Raw genomic sequence first — 23,618 nt, forward strand, 5'->3', positions numbered from 1 at the left:
CCGCCTGCGTGTACGTCGACATCCGTCGACCTGATCTTCTTGGCCAAGCAGAGTGCTCTGGCAACGGCCCAACCGCACGTGTCGCTGCGACGTCGCTCTCCAGCTCCGCTCCCGATGCGGAACGAAGCATGTCCTCGAGACTTGTATGAGGCAGCGTTGAGGTGGTCGCTGCGGGCCCAGCATGCAGCCCACCGGCCGTCTTCGGCGAGCACCGTTCCCCGGTCGACCACCCGGCGAGAGAGGACCAGAGCGGTCTCAAACGAAGGCAGCTCGTCGTTGCTGGTGCAAGTCGGGCGGTTCCCTATGTGCCTCGCTTCGCTCGTACCCTTCGTCCGTGACTGCTAGCAGCGCGTGAAGTGTCCTACTACTGCGGGTAAGGCTGCACGACGGCCGAAAGGGACCCGACCCACGCGATCCGTCCGTACGCTTGGGCTTGGAAGTGGGAACGTGCTCGCTGCTCTGCACCAAGGAGCCTTGATAGTGCGCAGACAAGGTTTAGCAACCATGACAGGGGACCCGTCAGTCTCAAACCCTCTACTGTCTGACTTCGGCGTCACCGACTGCAGACGTGGTGGGTCTTTCAGCTGTCAGGATGTCCGCCCGTGGCCAGGGTTCCGCAGTCAGCCGCCAAGACGTCCGATGTCGCGCCACATGTACACATACGTACGTACACATGTATCCATACTTTGAATCAGCTTGCCCCTTGGGCCGCTCTCGGGCCGGAGTATGGCAGAGGTGCGGCTTCAGCGGCCGCACTCAGCAGGCAGCCTGGCAAGACAGCTCGACGAGGTCGATCCTCTCGTCACGACGGCCGCCCCGGTCTTACCTCTTGCAGCCATGGCCATACTATCCTCGTCCTTCTCTCAGGTCGCCCACATTTGGTCCATATCAGGTGGGGCCGTCCGCTTACCACGGAAGCAATATACAGTACTCGATTGTGGGCAGGGCCGGTGATATGACGATGGCTCCGATCTAGAGCAACTCCTGGCCTCACAACGACGCTGGGCCGAAAACGTTCCGACAGGCACATAATCCCTGCGCCATGCTGTAACCAGTCGACCGAAGCCCCCTTAGCAGAGCATCCCGTTGTGGAAGTCGCCAAAATAGGCGTTGCATGCTACGACAAAGGCTCGGCGGCGTCTGTTATCGCATTTAACCTAAGATGGTGCTCCTGCCGTCGTCTCATCGCGTAGCATCTCGGTCGACCCCCCACGACCAATCTGCTGCCCACATGGCCCAGTCATGATGACTCAAATCGGCTCGGAAGCTCGCAAGATGGAACATGCTGCTACCACCGAAGCTCATGGCTTGTGCTGATTGCGTTAGGGGACATGACAACGACGGCCGCCGACACGTCGCTGTCGACATGCATTCTTGGCAGACTCTATCGCTCGGCTCTCCCTCGGACGTCGGGATGAAGCGTAAGCTTCGTCGGATAGCCCCGTGCAGAAGCAGGGCGAGGAAGAGGTAGAGACTTGATTTCGCGAGCAGGGGCGATCAGGGCCGATCCTCTTTTTCACCGCCTCGCAGATGGGCTCCGCCAACGTACGGCAGCCGCTGGCAGGACCGAGCCCATGAGCGAAGGAAGAAGCAGCTGTTCACGGTCGGGAGATGCAGGTGCTCCGTCCCGAGGGCAAGCCGTTGGACGCTCAACCCTCTCGAGTCGCGGTCCAGCGTTCTTGTGAAGGACAGCGCCAGCTTCGGTCAGCCATGGCGACGAGGTCGAAGGCTTAAAAAGCGGGACAGCGCTCCAATGTCGACTGCCCTTCTTCCGTCCCTGTCAATCACTGTTCCTCACTGCTCCCATCGTCTCTTAACCACGAACCCCAGCCTACGCTCCATCATGCGGTACTCTCTCGTCTCTCTCTGCGTCTTCCTCGCCCTTCCCCTGGCAGCGATGGGTGCCAGCGACGACCAAGGCTTCTCCAAGATCCGGGAGGCTCCGATCGGACCGACTGGTAAGATCGTCGGCCATTTGCAACTGTTCCAGAAGGGACAGGGTGCCTTTGTTTCGGCCGACTTCGACGGCGACATCAAGGCCGGGGGCCTCGACCGCAATCCCAGCTGGCAACTCGTCGACAACTCGAACCCGAGCAATCCGGTGGTCGTGTTTCGCAACTCTGCTGGGCCCGGGCCCTCCCACGTCAAGCACAGCTGCGCCGGCGAGAACCCGGTGGCGAAGTGTTGCGAGTGGCTCGCTGGAATCGGCCCCTCGGTGGATTACGTAGTCAGAGGTGAGTCGACCCGACAGAGGAGACGGAGAGTGCATGTCGGAACGTCGACTGAACCTAGACTGCTCTGCCGACCCCACTGATGCTACCTTCATGCGCAGTTGGTACCTCGACCGGCATCAACTCGTACCATGTGGACAGGGAGTTCACTTTCCCTCCCCCCACTAATGGCCGCCGACATGAACGCGTTTGATAGATGGCCCTTGTCGCCCTGACCTCATCCCAAACCCCTCACACGAGCGTGAAGTCCTATGATGAGCGTGCCACACCTTGTCTGGACAACCGCACCATGATCCGCGACGATGATATACGACCCGGAAACATGGATGCTCAGTCGATGATCACGCAGCATCTTGCCAGGACGACGATCGATCGCACGGTGGACTCGTGCTGATTCGCACAAAACTGACTGTATGGGAAGAGCGCCCTGCGGTCCTCGGTTTGGATGTGAGGGAGGTGCCCATCTCTGTGCCCGATTACAGAGCAGTCCGAGGCGGATGGGAGCCCGGGGAGGGGTAAGGGCGGGGGAGGAAGGAGGGGTGCAACACCGTCGATGGGGCGCGACGTACACTCACAGCATGGGGTTCCGGGCCGGTCCGGCGTGCCAGGCCACGTCAAGATAGCTCGCTTGCTGGTCACGTTCGGCTGGGTCCATCTGACCAACCCGGTCGACGTACCCTACGCAGTCCAACCGGAGGCGTCGCTCTGCGCAAGATGAAAGCCAGCGCCGTGTCAATGTCGTTGGGCTGAATAATGGCCAGGACATCGACCCACTTTGCTCGATCGATCTGGTCTTTCCGCGTCGATGGAAAGGGTCTCCAGCCGACGCAGTGAAATCCACTTACAGTATCGCCCGCGGCGCCGCCGATTCACAAAGATCGAGCTTTTGTCGATTCTCGGCGTCCGACCTGCTGACCTCGGCATGCCGGCAACGCGTCGGAGATCCCAGTCGAGGCAGACTTCGACACCACTCTCTCACGGACAGCAGCTTGTCGAATCCGCTGGGCATCGCGGACAAGGTCAAAGGTATAAAGCGCGACGTGGGGCACCGCTTGCTCCCGTGTCCTTCACCCCTTCTCTTGTCCATCCACACCTGGCCCCCGCTCCACGAGCCTGTCCAGCCTCCTCTTTCACGATGAGAACCTCTCTCGCCTCGCTCAGCGTCCTCCTTGCCTTTCCTCTGACAGCCATCGGCGCTGGCAGCGATCAGGGGCTCAAACCATTCAGGTGGGTCCGGATCGGCAGGCCCGGACAGGGTGTGGGCCACATCGAAATAAGCCAGGCGGGACAAGGCGCGTTCATAAGGCTCCGACTCGACGCGCGCATCCAAGGCGCGCCCGCCGATCCCAGCGTGAAACTCCTCGATTACACCAACCCAGGCAAGCCAGGTGTCGTGTTCTCCGATCCCGCCGGTACGGGTGCCTCGGGCACCACGCACAACTGTCAGGCCTCCACCTCGATGGTGAAGCTTTGCGAGTGGATCGCCGGCGAAGGCCCCCACACGGATTACAGACTCAACGGTACGTGCTCGATGCTCAACAGGGTGCCCGACCGCGAGCGCCTGTCATACCGCCGACTGATGCCCGCGAGCTCCCTTGACCCCCGGGGCGCGATTCCATGGGCAGTTGGAACCTACACCGGCGTCAACGAGTACCCGGTGACCAGGAACTTCGCCTTCCGCGGCGGTATCCCTTAGAACGTGGCGGGCGCTCCGACTTACCTTGCTCGTGCCCTCGCGACGTGCCAGGCTAGTCACCCATCAAGAGAGCGGCGCAGCTGCCCACCCTGTAGTCGTTTTGCTTTCCCATCTCGCACTTGCGGCGGCCTTGCCGCACAAACAGCACCGCGACTCGCTACAGGACGTAGAAACCTAGAGCAGATTGCTTGCAACCCGAGTGGGCTCGAAAAGGGGATTCGACGCCGAGACAAAACTCTTGCTTCGCCTGCACTATCGGTAGATGATCATCGACGCCTACTGACTTCGCGCTCAATCGCCCTAGACCGGGGAGTGTGCAACGGCCTGCGCTGTCGATTGGCACTGCGAGTGCGGCGACCGCTGGCAGAAGTCACCTGAGAGTGCACGTAATCTGGCCGGCACGGCGGAGGCAAGATGGGCCCTGGACGAGGGCAAGGGCATGCAGTGGCCCAAAGCTAGCGGCAAGGTGCAACTTGTGCATGGCGGGTTTCGTGCGACACGGCCGACACGGCGACGTCGAGGCGGCCACGGGCGCTGCGCGGTCACACGACGTCCTGGTCGACGTACTTGGCAACGGCTCGATCGAATTCGGATCGGCTGAAGATGCCGTCGTCGTCGTCGTCGGACTCCTTGATCGTCTTTTTGGGGTGCTGTTGCCGGAGCCAACGCTGCCGTTCGGTCGAACTGGCGCGGGAGGTGATGATGAGCTGCTGCTGCGCCTGCTGGATCTCGGGACAGTCCGGGCGGAGGAGCCAGGCCATCTCCAGATCCTGAGCCGCTTGGTCGAGCTGGCCAAGCCGTGCGCGAGCCTCTGCGGCCCGGAGGTGCGCCTTGGCACGCAGTCGATCCATCTCGCGCTTGTGGTCCGCTTCGAGGCGATGCACGATGTTGTCGGTGGAAGCACCAGAGGCGGTGGAGCCCCTGCCGGAGCTCTGCGACATGAGGCGGGCCTCGAGATCGATCCTTGTCTCTTCCTCGCGTCGGATGCACGTGAGCGCGATCTGCGCGTCCTCGAGCGAGCGGCTGAAGCTGGCGGGCGACAGTGGACAGACACCAGACCGGATGGAGCTGTCAGCGTGACACTCCGACGGCGTCGGTAGTCGGGAGATCGACTGGAGCGTACAGGTGCAGGTCAAAGGCCACGAGCGAGCGATTGAGGTAGAGGGCCTCGTCAAGGTGGCTCAACTTGATGCTGATAGACGGGGCATGCGTGAAGGGTCCGTCGATCGGCGATGTCAGCCCTCAAAGTCTTTGTGCCAGGGTACGCGAGCACCGGCGACGCCCAGCGTGCTCACCATGCGGATAGGATCAGGAAAGCTTCCTCGAGTCGGCCATCCCGGTGCGCCTCGCTTGCCTGCGGGAGCCAAGGGGCCGACGATGCGGGTTAGAGGAAGCGAGCCGGGCCTCTTGGGCGGCGCACGCAGCTCTGCCCCTTACCACAGACTTGAGACGTCTTGCCTTGTCCATCTTGCCTTGGATTACGGCCACGGAGTGTCCATGGCTGCTGCTTCCGATGCTGAGGCTGCTTGAATCGCGGACGAAAGAGGAAGAGGGGGAGGCGGCGGTGGCGGCCAAGGTACTTGGCGTCGAGGACGGACGACTGGTGGCGATGCGCGTGCGATCGCCTAGGCGGCGGCGCTTGGCTGCAGACTGCGGTGGCGAGGTCGAAGATGCCCCGAGCTCTTGCGGCGGCGACTCCTTCTCGACCGTGGCGGATTGGTGGCGTGAGCGCTTGTTGGACATGGCGTACGGTTGCTCGACGCGTGCTGGGTGGGGGTTGAGTCCTGCAGCTGCCGGATCTTGACGAGTTTCTCGAGCGAGTTCCACGGGCTTGACCATCAGCAAGCAAGGGCGAATTGCGATGGTGGCGATGGCGGTGGTGGTGATGATGGTGGTGGCGGTGAGGCAAAGGCGCTTCTCTTTCAGCCGCTGCCCACTTGGCAAGCAGCAGAGGCGGGGCAGGCGGTCCCGCCCGCACGGTCCCCTACGCCACGCGTGCCCTGCTTTTTAGCTCAGCCTCGTGAGGCGGCGCAGGCAAGACGGCCTCGCTCCGCTCTCTGGCTCTCTTCGGCTGCCTGCCTGTTGGCCAGGAGCAGCTTGGACCATTCTCGGACCCGCGCCTCGATCTCGCTCTCAGCGCAGCGCAATCGCCATGGCCGCAGTCCTTGGCTACAGCCAGCCCCATCTATCCTTTCGCTGGAGCGGAGGCGGGCCGAAGCCGAGACGCTCAATGGCCCCGCCAGCTACATAGCTTGCTCGGCGTGGAAACGACCGGGATAGAAACGTCGGCGGCGCCGATACGGCGGCCCACCGAGGCAAGCAGAATGTGAGATGCTGGCGGTCTATCCGACGAGTGCGGAGCAAGCAGTCTGCGACGATGCGACGCACCACGCGTCCGGCTGAGCCGGTCGTGCCTCGACCGATCAGCAAAGCTGCGGCAGCACGCAGACCTCCTCAGCCGGCCGGAATGCCTCCGCGCTGCGGCTCGATTCGCTAGTCCTAACGGGACCGTCCAGCCTGCTACTCTAGGTTGAGGCCAGCGTGAGCTCTGACGGGCGCCTAGCAGACACAGACGCCGATGGGTGGGTGGGTGATGCCAAGGTTGGGCATGTGGAAGTTTGAGGTGTCAGAAGCCAGTCGCCGATCGATGCTGCTGGAACGTGCAGCCTGCCCTGTCTCGCTGCTTGCTTGCTGCGCGGCTCTCCAAGTCCGGGCAGGATGGTCCAGCGTCGAGGGCCAGCTCCCAGGTTGCGAGACGGTCAGGCACCTGCGAGCAGAGGGCGCTTCCTTGGCTGCGTCGATTGATTCCGAAGCTTCGGAGTGGCTTGAACAGGGGACAGGGGAGCGCGATGGCGAGCAGGGCCGCAAGCAAAGAAGGTGGTGGAGAGAAGCAACAGCAGTCAGGGGGATGGCCAGGCAGGCCAGGCTTAGGCTAGGGTCCCCTTCCTGCCGGCCTAGCCTGCCTGCTTGGGTTCGGAGCACCGCTGCGCCATGCATGCAGGTCGGGCGTTTTTCAGCGTCCGCCTGCGCAGGCTGCGGGGCCATGCGAGGATCTGCAACCCTTTCCGAGCCCACGCCGACGCGTCCAGCACGGCCGACAGCTCTCGCTTCCTCTTGCTTGGCCTTTTCCCTGCCCGCTTGCTCCTCGCCTGGCCTGGCCTGGCCTGGCCTCCTATCCTATCCTCTCCTTCGTCGCTCCCCCCGTCTCCCATACTCTGTCTGCCCTGCTCGGCCTCTTTCCGAAGACGACGACATCGGAGCGCGTGTCCATCGCCATGCCCGAGCCATCGCACCCACAACAAAAGCACGCGGAGGCGGGTTATCCACCACTTCACCGAGCCCAAGCGTGCACACCCCATCGCCCTCCCTCCCGCGCCGACACGGAGCGGGGCAAAGCCAGGCTACCTTTCCCAGCCTAGTCCATCCTCCCGCTCCAGCGACTAAGCACCGGGAGAGCCAACGGATGTCGCCCAGGCAACGCCGCCCCCGTGGCCTGCTGCGCTTGCTGCTCGCATGCCGGCCTGCCCCTCTCGCCGCCCCGAGGCAGGCGTCAAGCAAGGCCGGGATCGGCAAGGTGATAGCGCAGCCACCTGCCTACTGCCGCCGTCTGCTCGACTCTACTCTGCCTCAAGCTTCTTACGCCACTTTGCCTCAAGTTGGACCCACGCCATGGAGCGCCAAGCGGACCGCTCGGCGACGGAAACCATGCATGTCGCTTCAGAAGGACGCCGGAGGAGCGCGCGGATGGCAGCCGAGCAGCCCGCACCTGCTGCTTGCTTGCCATCACATCGACCGCTCCCTCGGGCTAATCCAGAGAGGGAGATGAAGCAGGAGGCCTCCATCATCAGCTGGGCTCGTTTGAGGATCCGCAGGCCGTCGATCAATACATAAGGAGCCATCGTCATCTCGGTCTGCGTCTTTCCCCTTTCCTCATCATCGCCCCCCTTCTCCTCGGCTCCTCCCTCCCTCTCCCTCTCACTCTCCCTCTCCTTCTCACATCTCCCATCCTCTCCCCTTCACCTTACCTCTCTTTCTGCATCGCCTCCCTCTCACCACGCGCTGAACGCCCTTTCAGCACCATAGACCCGTAAACACAACGGCCCCGCGATCCTTTCCGCTCCGTCACGCTCTGCCTCTGCTCCGTCTAGACGACTGCCACAGCCTAGAACCTACCAGCTAGAATCTCACCCACCCGCAAGTGAGGGGACCATGAAGACCACCTCCAGCCTCGCCGTGCTCACCGCAGGCCTCGCCTGGGTCGCCGGCGCCGCGGCCCGCGATGCACGCTACCAGTCCGCCCACTCAAACGGCACCGCGCCCGTCGACGTGCAGAGCCTCGACAGGCGCCACGAGGCCTTCCTCTTCCACCCGACGTCGCACACCAACGTCACCGAGAATATCCGACAGAAGCGCGGCACCTGCCCCGCCTCGCAGCTCAACCGCCGCCACCGCAGCACGGCCAAGAGGGTCAAGCGCCAGGCAGGCGCCGGCAAGGTCAACGCCGCCTACTTCACCAACTGGGGCGTCTACGAGCGCAAGTACTTCCCCAACGACATCCCCGTCCAGCAGCTCACCCACGTCAACTACGCATTTGCGACCATCGAACCGTCGACGGGCAAGGCGGTCCTGTCGGACTACTACGCCGACCAGGACATGCGCTACCCGAATGATGCCTCGAGCAGCGGCGGCAGCGGCAAGAACCTCTACGGCGCCTTTAACCAGTTCCTGGCGCTCAAGAAGAGCAACCGCCACCTCAAGCTCGTCCTCTCTATCGGCGGCTGGAGCTACAGCCCGCTCTTCGCGCCCATGGCCACCGACTCGACCAAGCGCGCGGCCTTTGTGTCGAGCGCCGTCGACCTCGTCAGAAACTATGGACTCGACGGCCTCGACATAGACTGGGAGTTCCCCAACAGCGCCGCCGAGGCTGCCGCCTACGTGTCGCTGCTCAAGGAGCTGAGGGCCGGGCTGGATGCCTACGCCGCTCGCGTGGGCCATTCCAACCCCTACCTGCTCACCATCGCCGCGCCCTGCGGGCCGGACAACTACGGCACCCTCGACATGGCGGGCATGGACAAGTATCTAAGCTACTGGAACCTGATGGGCTACGACTACTCGGGCGAGTGGTCCGACGCCGCCACCCACCAGGCCAACCTCCTCGGCGCCGCGCCCTCGGACTCTGACTGCATCACGGCCTACCTGTCGCGCGGCGCCACGGCGAGCAAGGTGGTGCTCGGCATGCCCATCTACGGACGCGGCTTCGACAAGACCGACGGCCTCAACAAGCCCTTCACCGGCGTCGGCTACGGCACCTTTGGCGGCGGCGTCTACGACTACTACGCGCTGCCGGAAGCGGGAGCCACCGAGTTTTACGATGCCAAGGCTGGGGCCGCCTGGTCGTACGACAGCGCCAAGCGCCGCCTCATCAGCTACGACACTCCGGCCGTCGTCCAGCAGAAGGTCGACTACCTGCTCTCCAAGGGTCTGGCCGGCTCCATGTTCTGGGAGCTGAGCGGCGACAATGCCGGCGTCGCCAGCCGATCGCTCGTCCTGGCCTCTGCCAACCGCCTCGGCGGCCTGGACCAGACGCCCAACCACATCAGCTACCCGGAGAGCTCGTTTGACAACGTCCGAGGCAGCAACCCTCCTACGCCCCCGCCGACGACGACCACGAGCACCACGACCACGAGCACCTCGCGCCCCTCGAGCACTAGCACCACGTCTACTAGCACCTCGACGCAGCCTGGCCCCACCACGACGGCCGCGCCGAGCAGGCAGCCGATCGGCTCCGACTGCTCTGGCAACAGCGACTGCCAGTCGTCGTCGTGCGTGTCCAACAAGTGCGTGCCCAGGCCCGGGCAGGGCTGGCTGGGCGGCTTCTGCAACCTGTCGTCGCAGTGCGGCACGAGCCAGCACTGCTTCAACAACAAGTGCCGCGACAAGAAGGACTACGGCGCATCGTGCACCGTCGACGACACCTGCCGATCCGGACGTTGCTCGCCCCTGCTCAGGCGCTGCATCCCGCAGGCGGGCGCCAACGCGTGGGTGGGAGCCTTCTGCAGCAACAACAGCCAGTGCGCCACTGGCCTCTGCACCGACAACGCGTGCGCCGACAAGAGGCAGCCGGGCGACGACTGCAGCGCCGACGTCAACTGCCAGAGCAACCGGTGCGACCCGGCGGCCAAGAAGTGCGTGCCGCAGTCGGACGGCAGCGGTTGGATCGGCTCCTTCTGCACGGCCAACGACCAGTGCTCCAACGGCCTGTGCTCCAGCAACGCCTGCTCGGCCAAGGTGCAGCTGGGCGAGGCCTGCGCCAACGACGAGGGCTGCGCCAGCGGCCGATGCAGCCCGCAGCTCAAGCGCTGCATCCCGCCCGCGGGCAGCTTCTCGGGCTACGTCGGTGTGTTCTGCACAAATGACAGCCAGTGCGCCAACAGGCTCTGCCTCGACAACGCCTGCTCGGACAAGGCCCAGCTGGGCGGCGCGTGCACCGAGGATACGGGCTGCGCGAGCGGACGGTGCAGCCCGCAGCTGAAGCGGTGCATCCCGCAGGCCGGCAGCTTTTCGGGCTACGTGGGCGCCTTTTGCACCAACAACAGCCAGTGCGTCAACAACCTCTGCAACATCGCCGAACACGCCTGCGCCGACAAGGTGCAGCTGGGCCAGGCGTGCACCGACAATGTGCAGTGCCAGAGCAACCGGTGCAGCGTCGATGCCCAGCGCTGCATCCCCACAAAGGGCGCCGGCTGGATTGGCGCCTTCTGCACCCGCTCCACCCAGTGCCAGAGCTCCAACTGCGCCGCCAACAAGTGCGTGTAGCCGTTGCCGGTGCGCGTCCCTCTGCTTCCTAGCCTGATCCTGCACTCGTGTCCTGGGTCCACCTCGATCCTGTCTTCTCTCTCCTGCTCCGTTTCGCTCCTGCGGCCCCGTGACGGGTGTCGGACGCGGTTCCTGTCGTCCTCTCTCATCTCTCTCCAGAGGACGACGCTGGAACGTCCGCCCCGTCCCTTGCTCATCCCCAACATTTCTGCTGTATCACCAGATCTTCCTGTTCCACTCTGTCTTTCCGGCGGTGCTGAATTGCGACGATACAATGCCATTCCGGTCCTACCTTGACCCTTGCTATCCTCCGCTTCCCTTCCTGATGCGGGTACGGCCGTGATGCAACCTCGGCAGAGCTTGCGGCGCACGGTGGGCAGCTCACGTCCTAGTCGAGCTTCCGTGCTGACCTGCGGTTGGTCTCGCCGTGGGCTGCGACCGAGATGGGGTGGGCGTTGCCCGTGGGCTTTCCGGCGGGGTAGCGTTGTCGGTCGAGCTTTTCCTGTGCCGCGAGCGGGGGCTGGTCGTTGTTCCAGTACATGAGGACCTGCAGCAGGGGTGAGGCGGGGCGGGACGGGACGGCAGGGTGCGGCGGGAAAGACGGGGGGATTGTCAGTCAAATGAGATCTGGCTGCACGAGGCGATGGCCGACAGCAACAACGACGGGACGCACCTGGGCGGCAATGACGGCGTTGAACACGGTTGCCAGTCCGAATCCGTAAAGGAGAAGCTTGTCGTCGGTCTCGGTCATGGTGGTAAAGACGCGGGCGACGGTGCCGAGGAGCTGTGCAAAGACGACAATGGAGCTGAGCTGTCCGCGCGACTTTGAGCGGTGCAGCTCGAGCATCTGGGGCACCTTTGACGCGAGCGAGATGGGGATGGTCGTGGCCTGGAGGAGGGTGAGGAGCGACGACGAGACGACCGAGGGCGAGGCGAGGGCGAGCGAGCCAAACGCCATGGCGATGGCGGCTAGCAGGACCTGGATGAGTCGGCTCGATGGGTCGACGTAGCCTCCGGCCGTCAGGGGCGTATAGGCGATGACGAGGAGGGTGATGACCATGTCTGTGTGGGCGGAAGGGGGACACGGGATCAAGAGGTCAAGAAGGGGTCCGCGTCAGTGCACCGAGCCGCAGCCAATTTGCCGGGTCAGGGGAGCAAGGATGACTATGGCGAAACGCACTCTGGAAGGTGAGGGAGAGGTTTTCACCGTAGGTACTAAAGGGGAGCCTGCCGCGTACGGCGTAGGCGAGGCTGATGGTGTAGGCGACGACCTCGAGCGAGTACATGGTGAGGCTGATGCCGCGTGCGCTCCTGGCTTTGACGATGTTGAGGATCTGTGGGATCTTCATGATGCTTCCGAAGACGATGATGCCGGTGCCGAGTGCCTTTGAGATTGCGAGCTTGATGCAGTGGCTCGACGAGAGGTCGACGTTGTAGACGAGGGTGGTGTAGCATTCCTGGCCGAGGAGCGCGATGGCAGGGCGCTGGATAAAGGCGGGCAGGTTGTGGGTGATGCTCTGGATCGAGGACTGCATGGCGGCGAGCAGGCGGGGCGGTGGTGGTAGTGACGAGGATGAGAGGTTAGGCAAGGAGGGTGTTGGTTGGGCGTAGGCGGCAGAGTTGCTCAGCGTCGAGGACGGAGTGATGGTCGCGATGAGGATGGTCGTGGTCGAAGGCGAGAGCGAGACGGGTGGCATCGACTGGGTTGGCCGTGCGTGGATGTCTGCCCTGGGATTGTTTTGATGGCGAGGGTGCGGCGAGGGCGATGATGGGGTCGAGAAGGGAAGATGAGAGGTGGCGCCTGCCCGCCCGCCTGCCGCGCTGCTTTGCCACCCAAAGGGGGCCATCTGCACCACGCTGCCTCCACCCGACCCGACTTTGCATGCCTCTGCCTGGTTCGCGTTGGCTCGTGCGAGGCACCAGTGTCGAAGACTTTCTTCCAGCCGCCCTTCGCCACCTCGCCCCCCCTCGACCACCACCACCACCTGTAGCATTGGCTCGAGGCATCCTCACTTGCCACTGGACGCACGTCAAATGACACACAGTCACCACGCCACCGACCCGCCCAACGACCATCCGTCACCGCGCCCAGCAAAGAGGCATCAACCCAACGCCCCCCACCAGCCAGATACCACCATGAGCCATACCACCACAGCCGACCCGCTCGTCCGCTTCCCCTCCGAGACGGTGCTCGAAGTCCTCGCACACCTAGACACCACCTCGATCGTCGCGCTCGAGGGCGTATCGCGCCCGTGGAACGACTTCGTCTCCGCCCAAGCCGCCATCGTCTACCCGCGTTCCTGCACACAGCGCCACTCGGCCTACCTCGACGCACGCGACATCGCCGCCCCGCCCGCCTCGTTGCAACACGTCCTCGCCGACAAGCGCTCCTACACCCGGCACTGGCCGGATCCTACCAAGCAACCCAAGGCGTACGCCCGCCACCATCACCTCGTCCAACGCAACTTCCGCCCGCCAAAGGGCCAACTGCCAGACATGCGCGAGAGGCTCATCCGCCACCGCGTCTGGCGCTTCCGCCCCGACTACAAGGCCAGGTTCATCATCTGCACGTCGCCGCTCGAGCGCATCTTCTCAGTGTGCATGGACACCCACGAGCTCCTCTGGGAGGTTACAAAGTCGGACGACGGCAGGTCCGTACGCTCCTACGCGCATCTCGAGTACAGCGACGGCCTGGCCGCCTTTGACCGCCTCGGCGATGGCGTAGAGGTGTGGAGGCACCTCGGTCACGACGGGTGTACCTCCAGCCAAGACCTCCTCAACCATCCCAAGCGCGGTCAGTTCGCTCTCGTCTCGGTCCTTCCGCATCGACGCAGGGTCAGGGGGTTCATGATGCACGAGAGGTGAGTGGCGTGCAGGCCGTGGTGTGACGTTCGCTGCGCGTGCGCGATCGAAGAGCTGACAGGTCGTCTTCCCGCTTGAACGTCGCCGTCGCCGCAGGTCCTTGTGCGTCATCTCTGACCAGGGCGAGGGCTACGTGTACGCGCTGTATCCGGACCGCGTCGAAGAGACGGTCAAGGTTTCGCTGCCCGTGGGCGCCATCGGCCACCTCGAGCACTGCTCCGACGTCGTCATGTACTCGCTCGGCAAGGCGGGCTACCACTTCCACTCCAAGGTCGACGGTGCCCACCTCGGTACCATCGATGCCAAGGATCCCAGGCTGGGCCTGTCCAAGTCGCGCAACTACTTCCACATCAAGCACCTGCCCCGGGTGCCGCGGTCCATCACCTCGGACCACGTGTTCCCAAAGTCGACCGAGGACGACAAGCGCATCCTCGCCGTCGAGATCGAGGACGGGCCGTTGCTCGAGCGCGACAAGGAAGAGCACGAAGGCCATGACTGGTCCCTCTCGGCCGACGAGTGGGGCGCCGGCATGCTCTACGGCGACTGGATGGTGGGCATCTCGCTCTGGGGCCGCATCTTCATCTGCTCGGACTGGAGGGGCGTCCTCGACGACCCGGCGCGCGCCGCCGACACCGTGTCGATCATCGAGTGCGACACCGGCGGCTACCCGCAGCTGTTCCAGCTCGGCGGCTGGCTCTCGGTCGGCTGTGGCAAGCTCATCTGCGAAGTGAAGTGAGTCGTCCAAGCGCAGCAGCGCGAAGCGAGGCGGGCGTGGGCCATCGCGGCCGCCTCGGATCGATCATTCTGGCTGAACCTCACTAATCGCATCCATCTGCGTGCCGGTCCTTTTGTCTGCCATTCGCAGCGGGCAAACCCTCCTCCTCACGCTGCCATCTCGACCCGGAGGCCTGATCAAGACGGGAGCCGAGCAGGAACCAGCCTTTGCCATCGCCAGCTTCTACACGCTCGAGGGCACTGGCCCGTTGGTATCTCTTGTCCTTGCGCGCGACTGCCATACCTTTTGCTGACCAGCCTCTCTGCCTCTGCCTCTGCCTCTCTCGTTCTCCTCTCCCCGGCACCGCACCGTACTGCACGCGGCGGACAGGATGTCGATGATGTCGATCCAGGAGGACCACCTGATGACGACGTACGCGTGCAACTCGATGCTAGAGTGGGATGGAGCGATGGGAAACAACATGGAGGCAAAGGGGATCCGCATCGTCGATTTCAGCCTGCCCGCCGAACAGTCGTCCAAGCCTCCAGGATCACCCGAGGATCGGTGGATCGACCCGCGCGATATCGAACATTTCGGTCCCAACGTCAACAACCGCTGGGATAGGGCTTCCTGCGGCCTCCCCTCCCACGCCCCCAGGCGGCTGCTCAACTTTGAGGTCCTCTCGGACGAAGAGGATGAGGATGAGTATGAGTACGAGTACGGGTATGATACTGAAGAGGACGATGAGGAAGGCGACGTCGAAGAGACAGAGAGCGCGAATGGCGGTGATGCGCCGTCTTCGCAGCCCGAGTGAGGACGCTTCACTGGCGACCTGGCGACGAGATAGAGGTAAACGAGAAAGGGCGGTGGCCATCATGGCGGGAGTGAGGGCACCCTGGCCCTCACATCTGACCCCGCGCCGACCGCCATCTGTCTACATGTATGTACTCCCGGACACGCATTCCCTGCAACAGATGCTCCTCTCGCCGACCTTGCGACGTCCAGTCGAGTGTGCTCAGCTCCGTCTCTTGCGCACCGTGCACAAAGGGCGGCGGCAGCCGGACGAGATGATGAAGAGGTTGGAGGGGTGAGAAAAAAAAGGCGAAAAGAGTAGCTTCGGTCGGTCTCGATCCGACGACCTTTGGGTAACCCACATCGCTTCGAAGTGGAAAGGTGATATGAGCCCAACGCGCTAGTCCGACTGCGCCACAAAGCTCCTTGATGTCAGATGTCCGAATGACGTATATAAATAATGTATCTGTTGCTCTCTTCATTTCGACGCGGTCGGTGGGCCTGTCTGACTGTCCTGGCCCGCGCGCTGAGCGCGTCAGTCAGGCTGGGCTGACCGTGCGAGGCCAGGCCTGGGTTTCGGAAGGCGCGGTAGCCTGCCTCTTGGCCTCCACCACCGATCCCATCCTCAGTCTCCTGTCTCGCCACCCTGCTGCGTCTCCAACCATCCAACCATCCTGCACCCGTCTGACCCTCCCAACACCACTTTCTTTGCATCCCAGATAGCCCGCCGTTCCGTGTTCCACATTGCCCGTCGAACCGCGACCGTGCACCAGCACCACCTCCCCTCTAGCCCCTCTCGTTTGCCGCCGAGTGGCGCCTTCACCGCCAGACGACCGCCAAACTACCGCCAACAGGATGCACGAAGATCAGCTGGGAAGCGTGGGTAGCTCCAGCAACCGCTACGACCCCATGTCGGCCGCCCCTGCCGCCGCCCCGTCCTCGGATGCGGCCACTGCCATCGACGTCGATGCCGACGGCGACGACTACGCCGCGGCCAACTCGCAGCTGCCCGATGCCGACGAGGGTGCTGCCGATGCCGCAGGACCGATCGCCGACGGCGGCGAGGGCGCAGCAGAGGGCGAGGAGGAAGAGGAAGAGTACGAGATCGAGAGCATCCTCAGCCACGAGGTCGGCCGCTTCGTCGAGGGCGAGATGGCGTATCTCGTATCCTGGAAGGACTACGGCGAGGAGCACAACTCGTGGGTGCGCGAGGCCGATGCCGAGGGCGCCCAGGACATGATCAACGAGTACTGGGCAAAGACTCCGCGCAAGGAGATAAAAAAGGCAGGCCCCACGCCCAAGAGCCGCAAGAAGGGCGGCAAGACGCAAAAGACCCAGTCGTCGCTGCTCGCCTCCAACGCCGTCTCGAGCCCCTCGGCGGCCACGTCCAAGAAGCGCGCGCGGGAGAGCGTCGTCGGCACCCTCACACGCACCCGCGGCTCCCAGGGCATGCCCGCTCCGCCCGCCCCGTCCACGTCCATCCACCGCCCCGCCGTCCGCGGCGCCGAGGAGCTGCCCTCGCGCTCTCCATCCCCGTACGAGGCGGACGAGATGATCGACGCGGTACTCGAGGAGATTGCCAACGACGACAGCCTCACGCCCGCCGACAAGGTCAAGCTGAAGAGGGAGCACATGCGCCAGGTCAAGCTCGAGTACATGAAGAGAAAGTACGGCCGCATTGGTGACTGGGAGCCCATCGTGAGGCACATTACGGGCATCGAGAACATCGGAGGCAAGCTCTGGGCCTACATGGACTTGTGAGTTCAATGCGGTGCTTGAGGGACGCACGCTGCCACTGGGCGGGCGGGCGACTTGGCGGATTGATTAGGTCTTGAGAGCGGCACGGCTGATCTCGCTTTCCCCTTCCATGCTTCTACTCGCGGCCCTCGCTCGCCTTGCAGCATATCCGGGGACCAGCTCGGCTTTCCCGTGCAGGTGGTAGAGGAGCGCTGCCCGAGGGTGCTCTGCAGGTTCCTGCTCTCCCATGTCCGCTTCAAGACGACCGACGGCATAGTCGAGTACCTTGCCCCGACGCCCGAACCGTCTTCGGCGGCGCCTGCGGCAGCGTCTGCTGCACCCAGCAGCAGCGTCGGAGACGGTGTCAACGGCGAGAGCGCAGCACGTGGCGGAAAGAGCCCAAGCGCAGAAAGAGAGCCCAAGCCAGTCGCAGAAGGAGAATCCGAGGCAGCAGCAGCAGCAGCAGCCAAGGCAACGGATGGAGCGCCGACCGGCGATGGGAACGCCGCTCCTGAGACGGCGCCAGTCAACGGGACCGGTGGCGAGGCTGCAGCGGCGGTCCCGCCGGAAGCTGCCGCGACAACGGCGACGGCAACGTCGGCGCCGGAAGGCCTTGGGGCGCCGGATGGGGCGCCGGATGACGTCGAGATGTACGACGGCGATGCGTCCATCGTCGCTGAACCCCCTGCCTCGGCGATCTTCGCCACCGCGCCTGCCAGCGAACCCGCCACATCCGCCATCCCGTCGTCTTCGATGACGCTCGCGGGCCCCGAGTCGGCCCAGACGGCCGCTGCCGCCGTTGTTGCCGCCGAGACAGCCGAGGTCGCGGCCGAAGTGGCAGAAGACGCCGCCGAGATGGCCAATGGCGCATCGCTCGCCGCCAGCGCCTTTGCGCCCGCCGCCTTTGGAGAGTCGTCTTCCTCGTCTGATACGATCCAGTCGTAGGGCTCGCGGCCCGTGATGGTGTCCAGCCCGCTGCCACGCCTCGTCGGTCGAGATGGCCATGGCGCAGATTGACGTCCCACCCACACACTGCTTGTATTCTAGTTAGCCTCGTCAGATGGTCTGGTATCTGTTATTCCTCGACCCCCGCCTGCTGATCCCAGCTTGCGCCATGGGGCAGTCGACGCCATGTGCGACGGTGTGAGCGCCGCCAGCTAGCACGATGAGTGGGGATGGATCGGCGGCCCACGTGGACGTAGGCGTGTGGAGCTAGCGAGGCGACGCCAAGCTACCGGTAGCCAGGACCGCGACAGTGTGGCGGCGGCGGCAGTGAGAAGAAAGAAACAAAAGCACAGGCCAGCGTCAAACCCGCAAGACGCCGAGCGCTGGCTGCTGGCGTCGCTTCTGCCACCACCACCACCACCACCGCGACTCTCACACGCCCTTACCACCGTTGAAACGCTACCGCACGCCGGTCCATGGGCGACTACCGTCCCATTTACTCTTACGCCGCCTCGGACCGCAACCTCGCATCCACCCGACGACGTCCCACCGCCGGCTGGCTCTCTTATCTCGACGCCGATCGCCTCGTCCACCGCCGCTGCCTCCCGATCCTGGCTGCAGCGCTGGCGCTCGTCGCCTTTTCCACCGTCCTCTTCCTCTCCATCGACGAGGTCACGACGCTCAAGCGCACCTGGAAACCAGCCGAAAGGCCCGCCACCGATCTCAGTCCCGGCAGCGATACCATCCCTCCAGCGTCTGCCGCCGATACCGCCAAGATGCCACCCTCGCTGAACACTGACTCGCTCGATGCCTTCCTCACGCAAGCCAAGAGCTTCGCGCTGCAGAGGCTCGGCGGTAGTGGTGCGGCATCGTCTGCTGCTGCTACTGCTGCTACTGCTGCTGCTGCAGATTCGGTCCCCTCGGTGCCCATCACGCTCGTCATGGGCAACGAGGCGGGCGACCTCGACTCGGCGGCATCGGCCATCTCGCTCAGCTTCCTCCTCTCGCGCTTCGGCCCTCCCGAGGGGCATCAGCTGCCGCAGTCGACCTACCTCCCCCTCATCCAGAGCAACCACGACGACGCCGTGCTCCGGCCCGAAAACACCGCCGCCTTCCACGCTTCCCGCATCGACCCGGCCCATCTCCTCTGCCTCGACGACCTGCAGCACCACCTAGGCCTCTCGCTCGACTCGCCGGCATTCAGCCCAGAGGCCGGCGTGTCGATCGCACTGGTGGACCATCCTTCCCTGACGGGCCCGTGGGGCGGTCCCAAGGCCAGCCATCGCCGCGTTGAGATCATCGTCGACCACCACGAAGACACGGGTGACCATGCCGACGCCAAGATGCGCATCGTCAAGCCGCCGTCCAAGGAGCCGGTGGGCAGCGCCGCCAGCATGGTCGCCAACCTCTACCGCGAGAACCTCGTGTCCGGCGCGGCTCCCAAGGAGCTGGCAGACCTGCTCATCAGCGCCATCGTCATCGACACCGACAACCTGCGTCCGGCCCCGCGCGGCAAGGCGACCCAGGCCGACTTTGACGCCGTCAAGCTGCTCCTGCCCGTCTCGTCTTTTGCCTACCCGGACCTGTCGCAGCAGGTCCAGTTGACGGCCTTCCAGCACTCGCCACTCAACATGTCTACGCCGCCCAGCACGGACATTATCATCGACGAGCCGGCCGGGTCCAGCCCTTCTGCGGACGCGGCGTCGTCGGACAGGGCGGTTGTCGACGCCAAGTCCAAGCTGCGGCCGTTTTGGGAGGTGCTGGTCAAGAGCAAGCTCATGGTGAGCCACCTGAGCGGGCGCGACCTGCTGCGGCGCGACTACAAGGAGCTCGACTTTGTCGAGCCGGCCTCTGCTACGCCCGAGGGTGCCAAGCTGTCGCTGCGGCTCGGCTTCGCCTCTGTGCCCATCGGGCTGGCCGAGTGGCTGCACAAGGACCGGCCGCAGCCCTCGCTGCAGGACGTGGCGGATCCCAAGGCCGAGGTCGACGCGGCGTGGGCCGACTGGTGGAAGACGCTGGATGCGTTCATGGAGGAGAGAAAGATTGACCTGGCCGTCATGACAGGCTCCTTCCGGGACGCGGCGGGCGGGGGCGAGGGCAAGGAGGGGGGCAAGCACAAGAGGGAGCTGGTTCTGGCCTTTGCGCCGCGCAGCCTGGCGGCCTCCGATGCCGAGGCCGTGTGGGCCTCGCTGCGCGACGGGCTCGAGGCCGACGCACACGTCGCCTCGCCCGACGACGTCGAGCGCAGGCTCATGCTCGAACAGCCCTGGAAGGGCCAGAGGCTGCCCGAGCGCGCCGGCGGCAAGAGGGAGAGGGTGGCCGGCCTCGACGCCGACGGTCGTCGTCGCGGTGGTTCTCAACCTGCGTCACCGCCGCGGTGGGCCAAGGTGTACAAGCAGGCCAACGCGCGCGCCAACCGCAAGATTGTGCTGCCCGCCGTTGTCGCTGTGCTGCGCAACGCCGCGTCGGCAGCGAGGCTCTAGGATGCTCGCGGACGGGCGAGCGGGCGTCGTTTCAGGGGTGACCATTGATTCCGATGCACTTTGTAACGACCCTATCGGGGCAGAGAGAGAGAGAGATAGAGAGAGATAGAGAGAGATAGAGGCGGATGGCGGGCCACAGTAGCGGGGGACGGCGCGCGCGCGCGGTTACAGGCTGAGGCTCTCGAGTTCCTTTCGCATGTCGTCGAGGGACTCGAGCTTCTTTTGCTGTTCCGGCAGCAGCTTTTCGCCCGCGTTTTGCTTGTCGAGGAGCGATTCGGCCGCCTTGATCTTGCGGCCGAGGTTGAGACGCCGTTTTGCCGGGTCCTGCGTGGCGGTCGTGGTCGTGGTCGCTGGCGGCGTGGCTGTCGTTTCCGCTGTCGGTTGGGATGGAGTGCCTGCCTCGTTGACCTCAGTCGACGCCGACGCCGTGGCGGTCTTGCCCGTTGCCTTTGCGTCGTCATCCCCGTTATCGTGGCCATCATCGTCCCAAGCATCTGGCACCTCTTCGTCCTCCCTGGTCGACCCGCCGGCGGCGGCGCGGTTCTCCTTGCGCTTGGCGTTCTTCTTTGCGCTCTTGCTCAGCGGCGCCGACCCTGCGGCGGCGGAAGCGCCTGCCTTTGCGGCCTGCACCTGCGGGCTGGGCTTGATGAATCCGGGCACGGAGCCGGGCGGAAGCCTTGCCCTCTCTGCGTCGAGTTGCCTGCTGGACCGGAAGCGCGTCACGTCCTCGGCGGGTGTGAAGCCCGGTTTGACCCTGCGCTCCTTTCGGATGCTGCGTCGTGGTGTGGTGTGGTGCGGAGCGTGAGTGCAAGAGGGAGTGGAAGGGTCAAAACGGTGGCCAAAAGGGGGAGAGGGGGAAAGAGCGGGACGAAGCGGGCCACTCACGATCCATCGGCACGGCGGCTCTCGGGAATGACGCGCTGTTGCGAGCTGGGATCGTTGATGATCCCCGACACGCTCGCCTGCGGAAAGAGCGGCGGCTTGGACATGGTTCGGTCGTTATTTTGGGCGCAGAGGTGAAGTCGATAAGATGGCTCAGAAAATGGAGAGGGAGGAAGGAGGCGTCGATTCCCTCCTCCGTCCTTCTTTGGATTTGCTGCGCCGGACCGGGCCTGGCATGGCCTTGCTTGTGGAGAGGTTCGCTTCCGAAGCCGGGCTCGTGCACGGTGACGCAGGGCACGTTGACCCGGCAGACAGGCCAGAGGCAGCCGCACGGACGGACGGACAGACAGACAGACGAGCCAGGGTCTCTGTCGCTGCTTGCTTGCTTGCTTGCTGGTTTGCCCTCCTCGCGCCTCGCCTCGTCTCGTCAAGCTGGGCCTCTCATCGTCGTGCCTGCCCGTCTGTCTGCTGCCCCCATGCCGCCTTGCTGAATACACAACCGCCCTCGGCCAGCCATGCCTATATATACCACGCCAGGGATACCTCGAGTCCGTCGTTCGACACCGCCATCGCCTCCTCCACCATCAGCACCACCCTCAGCAGCCCCCTCATCATGAGCAACAGCGTGTAGGTAGCAGTGACCCTGCTCGCCGTGCTCTCGCTGCTGCTGCTGCCACGTGCGGCCAGGCACCGCCTCGTCTTGCCCTTTCCTTGCCCGACCATCCAGCTCACCTGTGACCCTTCCCCTCCCCTGGCACAGCTCCGACCGCGTGTCGAGCTTCATCTCGCACAACAACCCGCTCAAGAGCACGTCGGTGCACAACGAGCTGGACCGCGCCGCCGCCTGGAACTACGGGCCCGTCTCGATCCTCGCCGCCTTTGCCGGCTCCCACCTCATCCTCCAGCACCGCCTGCCCAAGCTCTTCTACGGCGTCGACGACAACGTCTACCCGCGCCAGGACCTCCACGGCGACAGGGCAGAGCGCCACGTCGCAACCGGAAAGCTCACCCGCGCACAGCTCAACCGCCTCCGCAGGTGGGAGGCCGCACACTACAACTCGGTCGATCACCTCCCCGTCTTTGTCGGCGCCGTCGTGCGTATCCTGGCCCCGTGGACCGCCCGCCGCATGCAGCCCGCAGCTTCCAAAGGCGGGATGGAGAGCATCGACGGTCGCTGACTCGTTTCCCGCGCGCTCCCGCTCCCGCTCCCCTCCCGTCTGCCGTTCCTCTATCCCTCCGCAGCTCTCGCTCCAGCTGGCCGGCGTGCCCAACCGCCTGACGAACCGCGTGTGCGCAGTCTACCTGGCCGCCCGCGCCGCCTACGCCGGCCTGTACATCACCGTCGAGAGCGAAGGGCTGAGCTGGCTGCGCACCCTCGCCTGGTGGACGTCGAACCTCACCTGCATCTACGCCTTCGTCGAGTCGGCAAAGCGCATCAACCACAACGTCGGCACCGGCACCGTCGCCCTCTAGAAGGGGGGGCCTTTGGTATCGACATTGTAGACAGAGGTGCGCGCGCGTATCGATTGATCGATAGATCTCGCTCCAAGGAAACCAGGCCTGTTCATTTGCGCCACTGATGCCCACGATAGCCTGGCACCGCTCGCCATCCGTTTCCGTCGGCCGATCATGGCCGACACCTTTCAAGAGCCGGCCTTGTTGTGGGGGCGGCGGGCTGTTGAAGCTGCGCCTAGCGATAACCGGCCTCCCCTGGCGCTGACTCGGCGGGTGCGCCATTCGTGAAGAACGGCACACGGGTTGAACGCGGGTGCCGGCCTGTATCAAGACCTTTTTCTTCATTATCGCCGAACCTGATGTGCACGGGGACAATCCTCGTTGATGTCGCCGCGGCAACGGATCGGATGCTCCGGTGTTGTTGTGGTCGAAGGGAGATATCGCAGAGCCGGACGCGCCCTGCTTGCTGCCAAGTTTTGGGTGGGGGGGGGGGGGGGGCACCTTGGCGATGAAGAAGTCGTAGAGGTGCAGGGCCAAGCCCCGGTCGGTGGGTCCTTTGTCGGGCCGGGGAGCGTCGGGCAATTGCACCGACAGAACGAAGCGCCTGCCACGACTTGCCGAGGGCGATGGTGCAGGCTGGGACATGGTGAGGGCGATATGTGTGGCATGTGTGGGTATATGAGTGGTCGTGGTCGTGGTCGTGGCCGTGGTCGTTGGGCTGCTATCAGCACCACACGGCCAGATGTGGTGGTGGCGGCGGTGGTGCAGTTGGGGCGGGCGGCCATCAGTGTTACCTGCTTGTGCGTGCGTGTTTCGTTGGGTCTCAGGGCCAGGGTCCAGGGCCAGGGTCCAACAACTGGCCCCCCACAGCTACGCCGAAACAGACAAAGTGTTGGTCTTGGTGCTGGGTGCGGTCGACATGCACCTGGCTTGGGCTGGCTTTCCTGGATTGTTGGACGGGTTGATCCGCCCGTTCTCCTTCCCTCTACCCACCACCACCACCA

The 23,618-nt window shown here is 64.5% G+C and overlaps 10 protein-coding genes across 10 annotated transcripts; 7 read left to right on the top strand and 3 right to left on the bottom strand.

Moving 5' to 3' along the window:
- Positions 1–1,897: 1,897 nt before the first annotated feature.
- Positions 1,898–2,424, top strand: PFL1_04337 (uncharacterized protein; the record flags this gene model as incomplete). The annotated part of the gene is made up of 2 exons (XM_007881863.1): positions 1,898–2,234; positions 2,333–2,424. The coding sequence occupies 2 exons, from the start codon at positions 1,898–1,900 to the stop codon at positions 2,422–2,424; spliced, it is 429 nt and encodes a 142-aa protein (XP_007880054.1).
- A 942-nt stretch (positions 2,425–3,366) lies between these two features.
- On the top strand, positions 3,367–3,927 carry PFL1_04338 (uncharacterized protein; the record flags this gene model as incomplete). Its single annotated transcript, XM_007881864.1, has 3 exons — positions 3,367–3,458; positions 3,582–3,751; positions 3,857–3,927. The coding sequence occupies 3 exons, from the start codon at positions 3,367–3,369 to the stop codon at positions 3,925–3,927; spliced, it is 333 nt and encodes a 110-aa protein (XP_007880055.1).
- Positions 3,928–5,235: 1,308 nt separating this feature from the next.
- PFL1_04339 (uncharacterized protein) lies at positions 5,236–5,766 on the bottom strand (the record flags this gene model as incomplete). The annotated part of the gene is made up of 1 exon (XM_007881865.1): positions 5,236–5,766. The coding sequence occupies one exon, from the start codon at positions 5,764–5,766 to the stop codon at positions 5,236–5,238; it is 531 nt and encodes a 176-aa protein (XP_007880056.1).
- A 2,370-nt stretch (positions 5,767–8,136) lies between these two features.
- Positions 8,137–10,743, top strand: PFL1_04340 (uncharacterized protein; the record flags this gene model as incomplete). The annotated part of the gene is made up of 1 exon (XM_007881866.1): positions 8,137–10,743. The coding sequence occupies one exon, from the start codon at positions 8,137–8,139 to the stop codon at positions 10,741–10,743; it is 2,607 nt and encodes an 868-aa protein (XP_007880057.1).
- A 388-nt stretch (positions 10,744–11,131) lies between these two features.
- On the bottom strand, positions 11,132–12,278 carry PFL1_04341 (uncharacterized protein; the record flags this gene model as incomplete). Its single annotated transcript, XM_007881867.1, has 3 exons — positions 11,132–11,290; positions 11,417–11,805; positions 11,924–12,278. The coding sequence occupies 3 exons, from the start codon at positions 12,276–12,278 to the stop codon at positions 11,132–11,134; spliced, it is 903 nt and encodes a 300-aa protein (XP_007880058.1).
- A 601-nt stretch (positions 12,279–12,879) lies between these two features.
- PFL1_04342 (uncharacterized protein) lies at positions 12,880–15,134 on the top strand (the record flags this gene model as incomplete). Its single annotated transcript, XM_007881868.1, has 4 exons — positions 12,880–13,604; positions 13,702–14,337; positions 14,471–14,587; positions 14,711–15,134. 4 exons carry the CDS (start codon positions 12,880–12,882, stop codon positions 15,132–15,134), a joined length of 1,902 nt encoding a protein of 633 aa, XP_007880059.1.
- An 833-nt stretch (positions 15,135–15,967) lies between these two features.
- On the top strand, positions 15,968–17,794 carry PFL1_04343 (uncharacterized protein; the record flags this gene model as incomplete). The annotated part of the gene is made up of 2 exons (XM_007881869.1): positions 15,968–16,869; positions 17,014–17,794. 2 exons carry the CDS (start codon positions 15,968–15,970, stop codon positions 17,792–17,794), a joined length of 1,683 nt encoding a protein of 560 aa, XP_007880060.1.
- Positions 17,795–18,270: 476 nt separating this feature from the next.
- On the top strand, positions 18,271–20,277 carry PFL1_04344 (uncharacterized protein; the record flags this gene model as incomplete). Its single annotated transcript, XM_007881870.1, has 1 exon — positions 18,271–20,277. One exon carries the CDS (start codon positions 18,271–18,273, stop codon positions 20,275–20,277), a length of 2,007 nt encoding a protein of 668 aa, XP_007880061.1.
- Positions 20,278–20,442: 165 nt separating this feature from the next.
- On the bottom strand, positions 20,443–21,266 carry PFL1_04345 (uncharacterized protein; the record flags this gene model as incomplete). Its single annotated transcript, XM_007881871.1, has 2 exons — positions 20,443–21,049; positions 21,163–21,266. The coding sequence occupies 2 exons, from the start codon at positions 21,264–21,266 to the stop codon at positions 20,443–20,445; spliced, it is 711 nt and encodes a 236-aa protein (XP_007880062.1).
- Positions 21,267–21,772: 506 nt separating this feature from the next.
- Positions 21,773–22,632, top strand: PFL1_04346 (uncharacterized protein; the record flags this gene model as incomplete). Its single annotated transcript, XM_007881872.1, has 3 exons — positions 21,773–21,786; positions 21,920–22,253; positions 22,402–22,632. 3 exons carry the CDS (start codon positions 21,773–21,775, stop codon positions 22,630–22,632), a joined length of 579 nt encoding a protein of 192 aa, XP_007880063.1.
- Between the last annotated feature and the right edge of the window lie 986 nt (positions 22,633–23,618).

Source organism: Pseudozyma flocculosa (genome assembly GCF_000417875.1).
Source record: "Pseudozyma flocculosa PF-1 unplaced genomic scaffold scaffold00014, whole genome shotgun sequence".
Classification (NCBI taxonomy): Eukaryota; Fungi; Basidiomycota; class Ustilaginomycetes; order Ustilaginales; family Ustilaginaceae; genus Pseudozyma; species Pseudozyma flocculosa.